General features: G+C 37.1%; 2 protein-coding genes across 3 annotated transcripts in view; both read right to left on the bottom strand.

Annotated features, from left to right (window-relative positions):
* Nucleotides 1–3,178, bottom strand: part of arhgef19 (Rho guanine nucleotide exchange factor (GEF) 19) — a 19,674-nt gene extending 16,496 nt beyond the window's left edge. The window contains exons 1-2 of one of the 2 annotated variants that reach the window (XM_016280102.1): nucleotides 2,953–3,178; nucleotides 2,667–2,872 (exon numbers count right to left, since the gene is read on the bottom strand). The gene's annotated coding sequence lies outside the window, so the exon portion shown is untranslated. Of the gene's footprint in view, nucleotides 1–2,666 lie in introns of both variants that reach the window. The other variant, XM_016280103.1, reaches the window with a different exon arrangement.
* A 2,480-nt stretch (nucleotides 3,179–5,658) lies between these two features.
* Nucleotides 5,659–14,122, bottom strand: part of ano11 (anoctamin 11) — a 16,834-nt gene continuing 8,370 nt past the window's right edge. Inside the window, exons 12-23 of the mRNA XM_016280101.1 lie at nucleotides 12,688–12,825; nucleotides 12,461–12,559; nucleotides 12,222–12,324; nucleotides 11,836–11,947; nucleotides 11,679–11,733; nucleotides 10,986–11,083; nucleotides 10,060–10,196; nucleotides 9,428–9,633; nucleotides 8,839–8,981; nucleotides 8,450–8,540; nucleotides 7,583–7,714; nucleotides 5,659–5,808 (exon numbers count right to left, since the gene is read on the bottom strand). Coding sequence (XP_016135587.1) covers nucleotides 5,785–5,808; nucleotides 7,583–7,714; nucleotides 8,450–8,540; nucleotides 8,839–8,981; nucleotides 9,428–9,633; nucleotides 10,060–10,196; nucleotides 10,986–11,083; nucleotides 11,679–11,733; nucleotides 11,836–11,947; nucleotides 12,222–12,324; nucleotides 12,461–12,559; nucleotides 12,688–12,825 — 1,338 coding nt within the window. The 3' untranslated portion in view covers nucleotides 5,659–5,784. The remainder of the gene's footprint in view (nucleotides 5,809–7,582; nucleotides 7,715–8,449; nucleotides 8,541–8,838; nucleotides 8,982–9,427; nucleotides 9,634–10,059; nucleotides 10,197–10,985; nucleotides 11,084–11,678; nucleotides 11,734–11,835; nucleotides 11,948–12,221; nucleotides 12,325–12,460; nucleotides 12,560–12,687; nucleotides 12,826–14,122) is intronic.

Below are 14,122 nucleotides of genomic sequence, written 5' to 3'. Positions count from 1 at the left end.
ATATATATATATATATATATATATATATATATATATATATATATATATAGCTTCACACAGTACAGTACTCTGTGCTGCCATCTATCCATGTGCAGTGTGTTCCAGACATGCAGTCACCTGCCCATCAACAGAAGCTCACGCATGCACACACACACTTACCATCTCTGCTCCCTGCAGCAGTAGAATATTCAGGGCTCATATCCTGCTCAATCTATCGCACTATTATGCATGCAACATTAAGTAGCTTGCAAGCGATCGGTAGCATGGCCATATTTGCATCTGATTTGATGTCTGTTAGGAGGGCTGGAGGGCAGGGTTTCTGCTTGCTCTACCAGGATTTTATAAACTGGACCATATCCCAGGCGTATCATGAGATTTGTCTATGCAGGTAATGAGTGGCAAATCAAAACATTATACTTCATGCATGAGCATCTGTTCAAGCAAGAAAAAAAGTGTCTGGCAGTACAACCCAGCAGGACAGATATAAATGATAATAATATGTTTAGTGACCTTAAACATTCACCGTGTCACCCAGTAAACAAGAAGCCGTAAGATAACAATGTCGATTATTAACAGTAGGCAAAATAAAGCTTTAGCCACTTCTTTAAACAGCTAACAACCAGGAAGAAAATCTGAGACCACTAGTGACAATATTTTAATTAAAAAAAAATAATAATAAAATTTAAAGTTTACTTCTGATATAGTAAAAATACAAATATATGTACAGGTGCATCTAAAAAAATGTGAATATAGTGAAACATTTTTTTGTAACTTATTTCAAAAATGTAAACTTTCATATATTCTAGATTCATTACATGTAAAGTAAAGCATTTCAAAAGTTTTTTTGGTTTAATTTTGATGATTAGAGCTTACAGCTCATGAAAGTCAAAAATCCAATATCTCAAAATATTAGAATATTTACATTTGAGTTTCATTAAATGACCATCCCTACAGTATAATTTCCGGGTATCTCTTGTTCTTTGAAACCACAATAATGGGGAATACTGCTGACTTGGCAATGGTCCAGAAGACAATCATTGACACCCTCCACAAAGAGGGTAAGTCACAGAAGTCATTACTGAAAGGGGTGGCTGTTCACAGAGTGCTGTATCAAAGCATATTAAATGCAAAGTTGACTGGAAGAAATTGGGTAGGAAAAGGTGCACAAGCAACAGGGATGACCGCAAGCTTGAGAATACTGTCAAGCAAAGCCGATTCAAACACTTGGGAGAGCTTCAACAAGGAGTGGACTGAAGCTGGAGTCAGTGCATCAAGAGTCACCATGCTCAGATGTCTTCAGGAAAAGGGCTACACCAAGCCATTTCTGAAACAGAAACAACGTCAGAAGCATCTTACCTGGGCTAAGGAGAAAAAGAACTGGACTGTTGCTCAGTGGTCCAAAGTCCTCTTTTCTGTTTAAAGTAAATTTTGCATTTCATTTGGAAATCAAGGTCTGGAGTCTGGAGGAAGACTGGAGAGGCACAGAATCCAAGCTGCTTGAAGTCCAGTGTCGAGTTTCCGAAGTCAGTGATGATTTGGGGTGTCATGATGTCTGCTGGTGTTAGTCCCTTGTGTTTTATCAAGTCCAAAGTCAATGCAGCTGTCTACCAGGAAATTTTTGGTTTTGGTTTGATTTTTGGTAATATCATGGTTTGCTGACCATGTTATTACTGTGCTTGATTGGCCAGCCAACATGCCTGACCTGAACCCCATATGGAATCTATGGGATATTTTCAAGAGAAAGATGAGAAACAGTCGATCCAACAATACAGACGAGCTGAAGGCTCAATAGTGTCTCAGCAGAGCCACAGGCTGCCACACATCACTGATGATGGAATTTGTGCTAAAGGAGCCCCGACCAAGTATTGAGTGCATAAATGAATATACTTCAAAGAACCTGAACTATTCTGTTTTGCAAATCCTTTTTTTGATTGATCTTAAGAAAATATTCTAATATTTTGAGATACTGGATTTTTGACTTTCATGAACTGTAAGCTCTCATATATCATCAATGTTAAAACAAAAAACTTTTTAAATGTTTTACTTTACATGTAATGAATCTAGAATATATGAAAGTTTCACTTTTTGAAATGTTACAAAAAAACTTTCACGATATTCTAATTTTTTTTAGATGCACCTGTATAAAATAGAAACATAATACATTTAATTTAAATGCATTTCATTTACTAGGAATATTTTCATATGAACAACAATTTGAGTGAACTTGAATTGAAAAACTTTTATGAATTTCATACTTTCGTAGTATGACTGCAGCACACAAACTGCATGAAGTCCACAGGTTTGTGTTAAACCCGATGTTCATGTTCTCCAAAGATGATCTAAACCGATTATTGAGCTTCAGTGGAACCAAGAACATCTGACTGTCTGTACAAAGTAGTTGACATGATCAATGTTACAAATGTACTTGATTAGTGACCTAGAAATCAGAATCTGAAATGTTTCTTCTTCATTGCATTGCTTCCTTGTTTTCAAAATCCTAAAACCTTTCATTTATTTCCTAGAGTAAATTAGATTCTGAATCCAAGACTTTCAGTGTAGTCTCAGACTGTTGTTCCACTGTATAGTGTAACACAAAATACACAGTTTTTCCCCAAAACATCATCTAAAATGCAACAGATCTCCACAGATTTAGAAAAAAACAGTACCTCATTTGTATCAGTGAACTGTGGGCTGGATGGGGTCCAACTCCAGTGTGCAAATCCAAGTCATCCGGGATTGTGGCTGAGGTGTTTTAGTGTCCATGACTGCCTTGTGTTCCTCTCGGTTACTTTGTTTCCCCTCAGCTGCACTCAAACTCAATCAACAATGCTGCAGCTTGAGCCCAGATGATCCGAGTGTTCTCTTCAATCCCCTTCACACACAAAAATACAGTTGACAGCAGACAAATAAAACCCAAATAACTGTTCTAGCTACTCAAAATCACAGAATTACCCTCCATATCGTTCCTTTTCCCTCATATTTCCCCCTCTCTCCAGCAACAAATGAAGACAGACATTTGTCCTGCTCTCTCGCGCTGTCTCTGACTCCCTCGTGCACTTATTTATGGTCTAATTTCTAACACCTGCCAGCAGAGGAAAAAGAGAGCGGTGCAAGCTATCACCAGCGGTTCAGAGGAGAGTCCTTCCTGCCAAGGAGGGAGAAAAAGCATGAGTGTGTGTGTGAGTCTGGATTCCTGTGTGTCAACAGCAGTACTTTGCAAGTGGATAGCAGGCGGTCGGTAAGGAGGGTTAGTTTGATGGGGGCGTGAGATAGAGGGTGGGAAGAAGACTGTATGCGAAAATCCATGCATGCGAGTGTGTGCATGTGTGTGTGTGTGTGTGTATAATTAGGTAAGTATCAGTTTGAAGATAGCAAGTAGCTGAGAGGGCATGCCGAAACTCACTCAGATATGCTCTTTAAAACTTCTTTAACTCCTCTCCCTTTTACACACCTCATTTATTCACTTTAGAAGAACTGAAAGAGTCATTTATCAAGCAAGCACGTGTGAAAGTCTAGAAACATTTTTTTTAAATCATTGAAATGTTAGGTAAACAAAACCTTTTCATGTTCATCTCCGGCCGATTATTGATGTGTTTGCACTGAGAAATTAGTTTATTCAAGAGTGAAAGCACATTAAAGCGTGTCGGTTTTGTGGGTCACTCCTGCAGTTGAACATGGAGTCCGTTAGTAATTAATAAGCAAAAGGGCTGCTGTCCATGTTGCATACTTTAGTAGCTTGACATGTACCAACCAACCCTTCCTGCAGGCTTAACAGCATAGGAACGCACAGCAATCATAACAATCAAAAAAATGAAGTAGAGGAGAAGAGAGAGAGAGAGAGAGAGAGAGTCAAAGAGCCTGAGGCGATGGAGATTCTTTTTCGTTTTTTGAGTGGGTGGGGTTAGAGACAAATCATTATCAGAACACCTGTCTGCTTTTGACTTGAATAAATCAGTTGCTTGATCCATTCCACTAAAAAACTATTGGAAGTCACCAAGTCGGGTGCATTTTTGCTCAGTAAAGGGTTTCATAATGGCAGGTTGCTCACACAAAGCTTGATGGTTTGATCAAATTAAATGGAATGTGAGAACCAGAGATTTTCTGCAGAAAGTAGAGCTGAAAAGTGGGGCAGAAGTTGCCTACATGGACGTGTTAACCAAAGATTAAGGATCTGAAGCATTTGCCAGCTGGCATTGGCTCTCGGCTCTGGAACACAGAACTTCACTGGCTTAGCATTAGTGTTGTCTTGTTCACCTTTCTAACTTGTTCAAGCATATCATTTTTGTTCTTGCTCAAGCTAACCATTTTTGCACAATTAGCCATTGTTCGACAGGACAGGCGTAACTAGGAATTAAAAAGGGTAGTTTGGCCAAAAATCACATTTGTGTGATCATTTAGGCTACTTCTGCCTCATATTGTTCCAAACCCAACCTTTTTTTTTCCTTCTATGGGATAATAATGGAGATGTTTGGAAGAATGTTCAAGCTGCTGTTTTCCATACAATGAAAGTGAATGGTGACCACCAAATTTTCAGTGATGCATAATTTACATTTCATTATGTTTATTACATAACCTATATGGCTTAAGGAGTAGGGCTGCACAATTTAAAAAAACTGCTAAATAAATATATGCACTATGCATTTCAGAGTGAAGCACGGCACAGATCAGCTCATGATCCAGTGATTCTAGTGGGTTGTTTTGCAGGAAATGCTTATCTATACAAACTCTTTTTTGCAAGCGCTGCATTTAGCTTGCTTATGATGTGCATTTAGGAACGCAACATGCACCAACCATCTTTCCTAATTTGTAATGAGAAGCGCTCATAAGGCTGTCTTTTAAGACATGGTCATATTGAAAATTGCTTCTTCTTTTTTTCTTCCAAATTGTGCAAACCTACAAACAAGCACAGCAAACCTTGAGTTTTTTTTTTTTTTTAAAGGTTGCAATTTTTTTTTTAATTGATCAGAAATGACATTTTACACAGAATTAAATTTTTTGCCCAAATAATGCAGTCCTATTTAAAATCAGAAGATATGGAATATAATGACAGGTCTTACGGACCACTTATGATCCTTTTTTACAGTGCTTATTTGAAGCTTGAAACATTAGTTACATCTTTTGTGTTCCACAGAACAAAGGAAGGAATGACATGAGTTTTTTTACTTTTGGCTAAACTATCCTTATAAATCCTGTCCTCCAGCATGTAAACACTTCAATGGTTTTTGAACGGTTATTGAAACTAGCTTTATTTTCAAACATAATTCCTTAAACAGCCCGGAGATAGACATGACAAATGCAAATATATTAAGGTATTATTCAAAGAAGCATTTCACACTAACACATTGTAGAATAGGCTTCTTGATGTCTTTCACAATTTTCATTTTGTCAGTACAAATATATACTTTAGTATTAATGTAGAAAAGCAAACCTCCTTATCCTCCCACTAAATCCAAACAGGAATATATCATTTATCGGAAGGGCAGAGAGAGTGAGATGTTTAGGTGATCACATGTCTTAGTATAGTTAGAGCCAGAGGAAGTCATATGTAAACAGCCGTTTACTAAAGTAGAGATGGTAGTGTACAATTTTGGCATAGACCTCTACATTTTGAAATGCATGCTCACACACAATCAATCAGCCAGCACAAAACCAATCCAAGTTTCAGTCCAAGTGCATTTTTTTTTTTTTCAAAACAAGTCCCTCTTGGATCACTTCTAAGGGTGTAAAGTGTTTTCTTAGCGACTGTGCCCCCTTCTGGAGAAGCCCCTGCCCTGCATGTCAGTCTCATGTAGCGAGGCGCTTCGCTTGCTTCGAGGACCAGCATACAAGGAGAAAAGCAGAGAAATAAGAAGAAAAAAGAAAGAAGTACATTGTTTAGAGGCATCCTCAATTGGTCACAAAATTTTATTCAAGGGATGGCTCACCCAAAATTTACCCTCAAGTTGTTCCAAACCTGTGAGTTTCTTTCTTCTGCTGAACACAGAAGAAATTATTATGAAGAATGTTGGTGACCAGATGGTTGATGGTAGCCACTGACTTCCATGGTATTTTTTTTCCATACTATGAAAGTTATTGGGTACCGGCAACTGTTTGGTTAACAGCATTCTTCAGAATAGCTTCTTTTGTCCTCAACAGGCCAAAGAAACTATTACTATTAGGTGTAGAACAATCTGAGTAAATGATGACAAGCATGTTTAATTATAATTTTTTTTAAATGATACATTTTAAATATTTTTCAAATCTATTCAGAGGCAGGTCTGTTTCTAAAATTCTAAAATTTTAAATACAACTTAATTAAAAACAATATACCCTAGAACAGAGCCATAACCAGCACAAACACTGAAATCCTGGCAATATTCAGAATGATGGTTTTTCAGTGGCAGACTCTTAAACTTTTACATTTGGTTCCCCATAACCTTGAATATCCCATTACGTCACTGTTCAGAATCCAGCGCACATAACCAAATATACACTCTGACCTTAAAAAAGCCGAAGCAGAGCATCATCCGAACACATATTTTCCAGAAAAGTGGGTTGAAAAATGTTTTGATCTTTCCCCCCCCTCTACTCTACAGAATATATGAAGTACATAAACCAGGGCAGTAAAAAAAAGTACCGGGAATTCCAAGGTCTTTGCTCCACTTTTACTAGAGTGCTGGAACTATGTCACACATTCATTAAAAATTTTTTAAATTAGATTTTTGTGAAAATGGAGATTAATAGAAATAAAAAGAAATAGCAAGGAAATTAAAGGAAAACAGCATTACATTTATTATTACATTTATTTAAATGAGTGAACAAACGTTTTTGGGTTGTTAAGATATTTTAATGTTTTTGAAAGAAGTCTCTTATTCTCATTAAGGCTGCATTTATTTGATCAAATATACAGTAAAACAGTAATATTGTGAAATATTAGTACAATATAAAACACCTGTTTTCAGTTTTAATATATTTTAAAATTGCTAAATTAAAAATATTTGATTGGTAGTGTATATTTCAAAGCCTTTTCTGCTTTCTTGGTCATGACAAGGCCAAGCACTGAAGCTCTGCTCTAGGTCGAACAACATGAAGACTTGTTATATTCCTCAGTAATAAAATCTCAGGCTGCGTCTGAAAACAGAAAAATGCAGCCCCCTTAGAAGGATGCATTCTGAAGTAGGGAGGCATCAAGGTATGTCTGAATCCAATGTTAGCTTCACTTTTTGTCTCCTGAGATGGCATAGATGTATCCTTTGCTGTGCATTCAATTCTGTGACACCTGAGCTAAAAAATAAAAATGGTGTCCAAAAGTTGTGGTTGGTGGTCAGTTTCTGATTTCCAAACCACCAAAGTTCTCTCTCTTTTGTTGTAGATCAATAAACTGTTCTGCTGCCTGAAGTCTGTCTGAAATTAGTTTTGTGAGGTACCTTTGTGTGCAATCAGGCAGCGAGGCATCAGGTCAGCTGCCTACGTTTTTGGACGCAGCCTCAGTCTCTGAGCTCTCTGGTGTGAGTGGTAATGAGAATAAGCATGGCTCACAGTGAGTGGGCACTGAAGGTTGTGGACATCACTATGTGCACTAACATCAGCTAAAGCTACTCACCAGCAGGGCCTCCTGGTTATCAGCCAAAGCCTGCTTAGCCAGGTAACGCTCCCGCTTGATCTTCAGCTCCAAGGACTCAGGGATGTCGGGAACCATCCAGTCGATGACACGCAGGACAAAGAACACCACATGCTGAGGATGAGTACACACACTTTATTAAGATGACCACAGAATAGAAATAATTATTAGATAATAATAAAGAGACTGTAAACAATCAGGTCATTATACAGAAAATGTAAATTTCCATCATCAAAGCATTTTTACTATCGTAATGCAAGATATTTCTGGGTGGAGCATGATATTCAGAAAATGTACTCTCACATTTTTAGTTGACATAGACTGACTTTTTAAATCTCTTTATTTATTTAATTAATAATGAAAAAGGAATAGATTCTTGATATATAGACCTATATTTAAAGATCTGATATAAACATAAAATATAAGAAAGACTTTGGTGATATTTTTATGGCTTAAAGCACTTTTCTCCACTTCACTTATCAATGCTTTCCATTATATTTGATTTGTTCATTCATTTACTAATGTATTTTTTTATTTAGTATTTTTAAAAATTCTATTTAATATTATTATATACATTAGGTCAATTAGTTTATGCATTGTTTTTTTTTCCTTGTGTGTGTGAGATGCTCTTTACTGTTGAATGTGTTTGTACAATGTAATTTCTGTTTATTTAATTAAAAAATAACTAAATAAAGGCTGGAACTTTAATGAAAAGTTAACATTATGTACCAGAGTAAATGGGGTTAATTTTGATTTCATGTTGACTTTTAATTGGTCACAGTGTATACTGGGAAGCTCAAATTCAAGGAAGAATATGACTGTGATGTGGTTTGCAGGATCAATGATCACCTCAAAGGCAATGATAAAGCCCAGTCTTACAGCCAGAAGCTCCCAATACACCAGCGTGTATTTTCCATTTTCATCCCGAAATGCTTTATATCTGACAACAAGAAAAATCATGACAAAAAAAAAAAGACCACAAGAGAAGAAAATCGAACAGTGCTGACAGCTACAATTTTACAGTTCACTGCTTTGATTAACAATTTTCCCCTCTACTGCAAAACTGTACAACAGCCAGGACACTCCTGAGAAACAAGATAATACAATAATACAAAATACAATAAAGATTTTTTTTTTACACCCTGAAATAAGAGAAAAAAACATATTTTTGCAAGTTCACATTGCAAAACTGATATATTCAGATTTCCTGCACTAGAAAACGGCATTAGCAATGTTACCTGCACACAGTATGACTGGAGTAGTTATAACTAGGTGGAGAGTAAGCCAGCGTGAAGTTGACATAACCATGCAGGTCATTGTTAAACTTGTACTGGTACAACAGGCGAGGCAAAAAATCTGAGGTAAATGCAATGAGGAAAGCCTGTGGGGAAAAAAAGAAAAAAGAAAAAAAAAATCACAAGCAAATCTGAAACCTCTCAAGATGTTAAAAAATAATGTTGGATTAATGTAACGTAACAGGACAAGTCATTTATGTATGTCACAAAACAAAAATGTCCAATATCACACCAAATCAACTTTTTTTTTTTACTCTGTGAAATTTAGCACTCGTTATTTTAATTTGAATCTGCGTGATCAGGAGTTAAGTGTACTTGTGAAAAAGTTCCCCACGCTTATTTTGCTTGTGTTCAATTTGGTCATGTGAATTTGTCGTGCTGACCATGGGAAAGCGGCTTCACATCTGTGTGAGCTGTGCTTCATACATCACTATTGACAATAGAGTATTTTTTACTGCAAAGTTCCACCTAGATTTTGCTGATTTGATACCTTAAGTATCAAAAAATATTACTCATTTTTGTAGGCACTCACATTGACAATGACAGACACGTGGGACAGTGCCTCCAGTATGATGAACCACACACCGATGTGCTGGGCTCGCTCTGCCACGGGTCTCCGGTATTCACACACAAACTTATAAGCGTCCAGCCTCACTTCCACCCAGTTATTCAGCAGGGCGAAGAGAGGAGCCAGAGGAAAGGCCGCCACAAAAATGGTGATGAAGCCAAACTGCAGGACTGGCAGCAATGAAGATCAAATAGTGTACGTTTATTACAAGCATAGCAAGAGCATCTGTACAGAAATGTAACATCCATTTAAAGTTTATAATAAGTTGCATGATTACAGTAAGGTAAAAATATGCTACATTAGCAGAAATGACTATGACAAGAAATTCACTATTATAAATACTACTGTTGAAAAGTTTTGGGTTACTAACCCCAAACTTTTGACTGGTAGTGTACTTACTCTTATATAACGATCTAGGCTGTTAGAAATGTTTTTATTTGTCATTTCTTGTCTTGTCTAGTACACCAAGTGAGCCGGGACTGCTGGTGCCCCTCAAGAAATGAGGACCATGATGTTCCAGCGTCAGTAGCTACACATTTTTTGACAGAAACTTGGAACAAAAAATCTCATTAAAAAGAGAAATATTATCATCTTACCAATCTCCAGATACTCGTCAAAAAGCCCCTCACATGGAATCAACTCATAGTCCTGCTCCCAGCGCTTGGGCTCCTCTGCCTTCTGGGCCTTTTTCACAGATGATAAGGCCCGTTTCTGTCTCCAAGCCTTTATTTTACTGAAAAGCAGAAAGAGGGAAAGAGAGAATGAGACAACCAAAGCAATAGGCACGGTGTTCTGTTGATGATAATGATGATGGCTCTTCTTAGGCTATTTCTAGGTCTAAATTAGAACTGTGCTCATTTGGAAGATCCGGTTTTGCCTGAGTTTGACTCTGGTGAAGCATAATTGATAAGGGAGTGCTAAAAGCTTCTCCCGTGTCACATTTATTCTGCTAAACCTCTAGAATTGCCGCCTTAGAGGAGAGACATGCTGCAGTATTGGCAGTGATGCAGTCATCTGTCTGCTCATTGCACCCTACAGTGATATCTACAGATGAATCAATATCCAAATCAGTCAGTAAAAACAGCTATTCTTGCTTACATTTACGTATTTTTATTCCCGTACTGCTGCATGAAAGCACACAGCCCATCTATGATTGTAGGGACTTCTATTGTTTTATAAATAAAATATTTTCTCTCCTCTACCCATAAATCTAACCCTCACAGAAACGCTTTTGCAGTTTAAGATGTTCATTAGAATGTTTATTAATTATTCAATATGTTTTCCACAATGTAGGCTAAGCCTGACCCACACATACACACCTCCACAGAAGATTGCTGTGCCAACCCTGCAGCACTGACCTACACTGCTGACTTGCTTTTCTCAGAGGACCCAATAAAATCATTTGGATTCTGCAGTGTTGAGACTTAAGAAGTCTTCAAGTGTGGTTTGCTCTACAATAGAATAAGCTTTTATGTGCAGCTCCAATAAATATGACTAGTCAGGCACTGAGGGAGAAACGTACGGGATGACAAACTCCTGAACGTTGTTGATAAGTTGTTTTCCCACCATGATGATGCAGAGCTGCTCAGCCAGTTCTATCAGACAACCTCCTGGTCCGCACTGCAACCACACATGCAGTCATTAATATTTCGGAAAAAAATCTCTTATTCTCATAGATGCTGCATTCATTTTGTTCAATATATAGTGTAAAAACAACATTTTGAAAAATATTATTAATTTAAAACACCTATTTTCTATTTTAAATGTAATTTATTCCTGTGATGAAAAGCTAAATTTTCAGCAGCCATTACTCCAGTCTTCAGTGTCACATGATCCTTCATAAATCATTCCAATAGGCCGATTTGGTGCTCAAGAAACATTTCTTGTTATTATCAATGCTGAAGATGAATAGAAAGTTCAAATAAACAGCATTCATTGGAAATTACTGTAACTTTTGCACAATTTAATGCCTTGCTGAATAAAGGTATTATTTTCTTTAAAAAGAAATATTACTGACACCAAATGTCTCAACGGTATACAGGAAAACTACTTCTGTTTTGAAAAAGCTACAAATACAGTGCAACCTATTGTGAATGTTTTGCCTTTATTACAAGGCTGTCTTGAATACATGACTCTGATTTGCGATCTTTTTACAAAATATTGTTGAGTAATGACCGCTAATCTGTAATCATAAAACTGAAGGCAACGCACTCACATCCTCATTCCGCATCCCGAACAGTGTGCCATAATGACCAGGATAGCCCACAAATCTGCAATAAAAAAAATAAATAAATAAAAGTGCACAGAAAGCTTTGATCTGGACAATTATGGCACAAAATGCTTTGGTCTGGTAGGCTAATTTAAAAGGTTACCTGCCCTTGAAGAAGGCTACATAGAAGGGCGACGAGTAAAAGTTGACAAACTGGAAGATGAAAACTTTGAATGTAAAGGCATCTTCATATTGTGTCTGTGTTCTGTGCATTTCTGTAGGGAAAAATGTTTCAGAAAAAGCCTTATTTGGGGAAACAAGATAAATTAGACTTATTTGATGGCATGTATGTGTCTCAACGCTTTATTGTAACTGCCACAGAAAGTAGGACTAAGGACTAGAGTCCTAATGGCTTATTAATTCTCAAAGCAAGTGTGGATGGGCAGGTTCATTACCCTGAACCACACAAAACGGCAACACTGGCCTGATTTGATTTAAAGCCCTGGGCTTGTGTTGCTTTATGGGGTCTGATGTGTGCAGAAAGCCTACCCCATTTAGTGAGCTGTTCTGCCAGGGCTGTGTAGACCTGCCCCATCAGCAAGATCAAAGCCAGGTTCACCAAACTGCTGGAGATATTGGCAATATTCCCAGCCTGGAAGAAAAAAAAGTGTTTGCGGAGTGGATTCAGAGTTCAAGAGCTACTGCAGGTGCGGAGGAGATTAATGAAATGGAGCAGTACGGCAAGTTATCTTATATTTGAATTTAATGCAGATCGATGGGGTGCCCACCTGAGTACGCAGAACAGAACTCCCAGTTTCAAACATCATTACGCTCACTATACTGCGGTATATGATCACTGTGACCAAGAAGATCATCACTACACACAGCTGGGAAATCAAGTTGAGAGAAAGAGGAACAATTATGGGTGACAATTATGACATATTATCTCCCCTCTAACAGGCCAATTAAAATTTTGTAGCTCCATTAAACCTCTGACAACTCAAGTGGGTCTCACCATTATAACAATGACCATAGAGCCGGTCAGCATGCGTGAAATCCGGGCCTTTTCAGGAAAGTAGGGTTCCTTTACTCCTGTCACTGGGTTTTCCTCCATTGCAGGAGCCATGGCAACAAACTCAGGACGTGGTGGTTCCTGCTCATTAAAAAATAAGTTATAATAACTATTTCTGATATACATTGGCAATCTAATAAAACACACAATGTTAGAAATAATAAATACAGGCCTCTCTCATCTTTTTAAGTGGGAGAACTTGCACAATTGGTGGCTGACTAAATACTTTTTTCCCCACTGTATATGTATATGTATATGTATCCTCCTGACTACCAGCTATGGAGTTTTGTTCACTGTAGAGGACATTATGTTTTAGCGATTTCTCTGAGACGTTACATGTCAGTTTTAAATCTGGATGTCCTGTACAGAGCACATTCAGGGCTTTTCAGAGATGCCAAATGATTGGATGTTTAACCATGAAAACTCCCCCTCTCTTTGGTCTTTAACAATGGCTGACATTCATTTAGTGATCAAATGTAACACCCTCATGGAAATATGATCATATTTTGTAATTATCATTTAAATCTGACTAATTGACAAATTGTTTGTCATAAATCAACATCTCAGGAAAATGTTATGGGGTTTCAAATCAAAATATGACCTTCTGTTATGAAACAGGACATCAATTTCATACATGTCCACTGTAGAGGACACCAGGACTTAAAGCATGTTTATTACACATTTTGGGAGACAACAAATGAATAGAGAAAATAAATTATATATCAGTATTCCTATTAAATATTAGATATTATTATGAAACTCTTGCTAATTATTACTCCCATTATTTGTTCATTCTATGTTGCCCCAAAAACACATTAATATGCAAATTAGATAGTTTATAGATACATTGTATATAATGGAAAAACTAGTTTATGGCCATTTTGCATAAAGAAAAAATGGTTTTTAAAAATATCTTTCATAACATAGTTGAGAATCATCTTTATATAAAGTTTGGTATAAATTCTTTTTAATTGATTTCTGGTTAAAACAAAACCCCACTCTTTTTGCCTTCTCATGTCTATTCATGTCTTTTTATTTTTTTTAAAACAGGACTTTTTAAAGTCCCGATGTCCTCTACAGAGGACATGGCACAAATTATGAATAAAATATCATTTTTCAAAACTTTTATTTTTCAAAATTTTTCTTATGCTCTAAACCAGGGGTGGGCAAACTTGGCCCTTCCAGGCCACTTTCCTTCAGAGGTTAGCTACAACCCTAATCAAACACACCTGAACCAGCTAATCATCGTCTTCAAAACTACTAGAAGGCTACAGGCAGGTGAATCATATCAGGGTTGGATCAAATCTCAGCAGGAAAGTGGCCTGGAAGAGCCAAGTGTGCCCATCAATGACATGACAAAATACTAAATTCACAAAAC

This window comes from Sinocyclocheilus grahami, unplaced genomic scaffold, assembly GCF_001515645.1.
Source record: "Sinocyclocheilus grahami isolate Dianchi unplaced genomic scaffold, SAMN03320097.WGS_v1.1 scaffold137.1, whole genome shotgun sequence".
Classification (NCBI taxonomy): domain Eukaryota; kingdom Metazoa; phylum Chordata; class Actinopteri; order Cypriniformes; family Cyprinidae; genus Sinocyclocheilus; species Sinocyclocheilus grahami.
This window is presented reverse-complemented; position numbering and strand designations above follow the sequence as displayed.